A 2,500-nucleotide genomic window follows, 5' to 3' on the forward strand; every position below is an offset into this window, starting at 1 on the left:
CATTTTTCATGAATATTTCTTTCTATAATATTATTACAAGAAGTAATTATTTTAGAATTTCCCCAGTCAATGTTATGACCATAATTCCTTTGGTGGACAAATAATCCACTGGACACTTGCCCCGTTTTAATACTATATTTATGTTGGCCTATTCTTTTTTCTAAGCCTTTGCCTGTTTGGCCTATATAAATAAAATCACAGTTTTTACATGGTATGTTATAAATACATCCTTCTTTACTTCTTGGAGAAATTTTAAATAACAGACTCTTAATGTTATTATTATTTTTAAATACTATCTGGATACCAAATTTTTCAAAGATGCTAGGAAGATTGATTAAATTTTCGTGATACGAAATTGTTAACATATTTTTATAATTAAATGGTTTGCCCTGCGAAGTATTAAGAAAACATTTCCTAGCTTTGATTTTTGTCTTATCAATAAGATGTTTTGGATATTTTCAATTTTCTCCAATGTCATAGATGAATTGTATATATATATATATATATGTATATATATATATATATATATATATATATATATATATATATACATAAATATATTTAATGCCGTCCTGCTGTTTTATCTGATAATTTCTCCCAATGACATAATGATTTTTTGCCTTAGGAGTATTTTTTTCACCAAGGGATTACCTTTCAACAGAAACGATTAGCCCTATCTCTAGGAATAAATTCAACACTGTTGCATACTTTACAGGTTTTCTTTGGATCGCACTCCAGGTACTTTATGTGCATAAGGTGTACACTGAGGCAAGAGGGCTAGAAATGATTTTCACTAGGTCAGAACCATAATCTCCGATGTCTTGAAACTGTGTAATCAAACATTTCTGCTTAATTTTGCTCATGTATTTGTGTGGTACGTCGACATGTTCCTCAACAGCTGCAAGAAACCTAAAGACCAGGAAGGCTCATCTACAAGAGGAACAAAACAAGGGCGTCACAGCAACAGCAAGTCTCTTAAGAAGACTTTCCTGAAAGTACTGACGCGACTCTCCTCTATCTTCTGCTGCCGGTGTAAGTCTTTAGAAGAAAATGAAAAAGATGTGAATTCTCCTCCAAGCATCGTCGAGATAACTCCTACTAAGAGGATTTCAGCAGCAAACAAAAAACAAGCAAAAGCTTTTAAAGACGATAAGAAATGGAGCACCGATAAAGTTCTTGGTACCGGAGCCTTTGGAAAAGTCTTTTTAATAAGAAATGAGACTAATAACGAACTGGTTGCCAAAAAGATTGTCATTTTAAACCCTAACGACGACAACTGCATGGATGAGGCGATCATTCACTTTCAACTGAAGCAAGTGAACATCATCAACCTTTATTGTTGGGAGAGACTTGATAACCGACTAACTCTGTTTATGGAGTACTGTTCTGGCGGCGACATCAAGGCCAACATTGATCGAATCAAGGGCAAAGAAGCTCTGAATTATTTTTCACAACTAATGGAAGGCGTCGCCTATCTCCATTCTCGAGGAGTTGCACATCGGGATCTGAAACCCGAGAACCTCCTTCTCAACGAAGAAAAAGTCTTGAAGATTGCAGACCTGGGCTTGGCCAAGGTATTCGTCGTCAATGGAGAGGAGGTACAACTCACGGGTACTGTAGGATCACGGGCTTTCATGGCCCCTGAGGTCATCAAATGTTCAAGCTACATTGGACCACCCGTTGACTTGTGGTCATGTGGCGTAATTTACATTAACCTGACAACAAAAGGCAGGCCGTGGGAGCAAGCTGACTCTGAAAATAAGAGCTACAAAATGTGGGTCGATAAAAACGAGGAACTGAACACTTTGTTGCCATGGACCTGGCTGAGTGAATCTTGCCGAACAATTGTGGACATTCTTCTGGAACCAGATCCTGTGAAACGTGTATCCGGTTGGCAAAAACACCGTCAAGGCTGAATGAACTCCCATTTTTCATGTCCTACTTAGGCCTTCTAAGCCATTATACTTCGCCAATCCGTTAAATAATACATGCTCATATATCTATAAGCATATTTTTATACATTTCGAGTTCTTGCCACGAACTTTGATATTGTCTTTCATGAGTGTGCCTAACCTAAAGGTCCTTAAAAATAGATGATATACATATATAAAGTGTATATACACACATATATATGCGTGTGTGTGTGTGTGTGTGTGTGTGTGTCATGTTTTCTTTTATTCTGGCTCTCATCACCCCATTTCATTAATTTCTCTTTTACACACTTTTCTTTTAGTATTAGCAAACCAACACACCACATCACTTATTTCCTATGCAAGCGAAAGCGGTGTTTGGTAAAGTTTTACCTTAAGTTATATAGAATTACAAATGTACTGATATGTAAAAGCAGTACTGACTTTGTAAGCAATTGAAGAAAACATGAACAAATTGATCATCAAATAGACACCATTTATTGTTAATAGCATAGAACCCTTAGCAGGATCGCAATTACAGGTATTTACTCAACAATGTCTATATAACAAGAAACAAAGACAGATATATA

At 36.2% G+C, this 2,500-nt stretch overlaps 1 protein-coding gene across 1 annotated transcript; it reads left to right on the top strand.

Moving 5' to 3' along the window:
• The first annotated feature begins 884 nt into the window (after window positions 1–884).
• Window positions 885–1,916, top strand: LOC143028023 (serine/threonine-protein kinase Chk1-like). Its single transcript, XM_076189666.1, has one exon. The coding sequence runs from the start codon at window positions 885–887 to the stop codon at window positions 1,914–1,916; it is 1,032 nt and encodes a 343-aa protein (XP_076045781.1).
• Window positions 1,917–2,500: the final 584 nt, after the last annotated feature.

The sequence above is a fragment of the Oratosquilla oratoria genome, chromosome 9 (genome assembly GCF_046742065.1).
Source record: "Oratosquilla oratoria isolate Oo_2021 chromosome 9, ASM4674206v1, whole genome shotgun sequence".
Taxonomy (NCBI): domain Eukaryota; kingdom Metazoa; phylum Arthropoda; class Malacostraca; order Stomatopoda; family Squillidae; genus Oratosquilla; species Oratosquilla oratoria.

Excerpts from the sequence above, each read along its gene's own strand:
- LOC143028023 (XM_076189666.1), top strand. The coding sequence starts at position 885 with ATGTTCCTCAACAGCTGCAAGAAACCTAAAGACCAGGAAGGCTCATCT.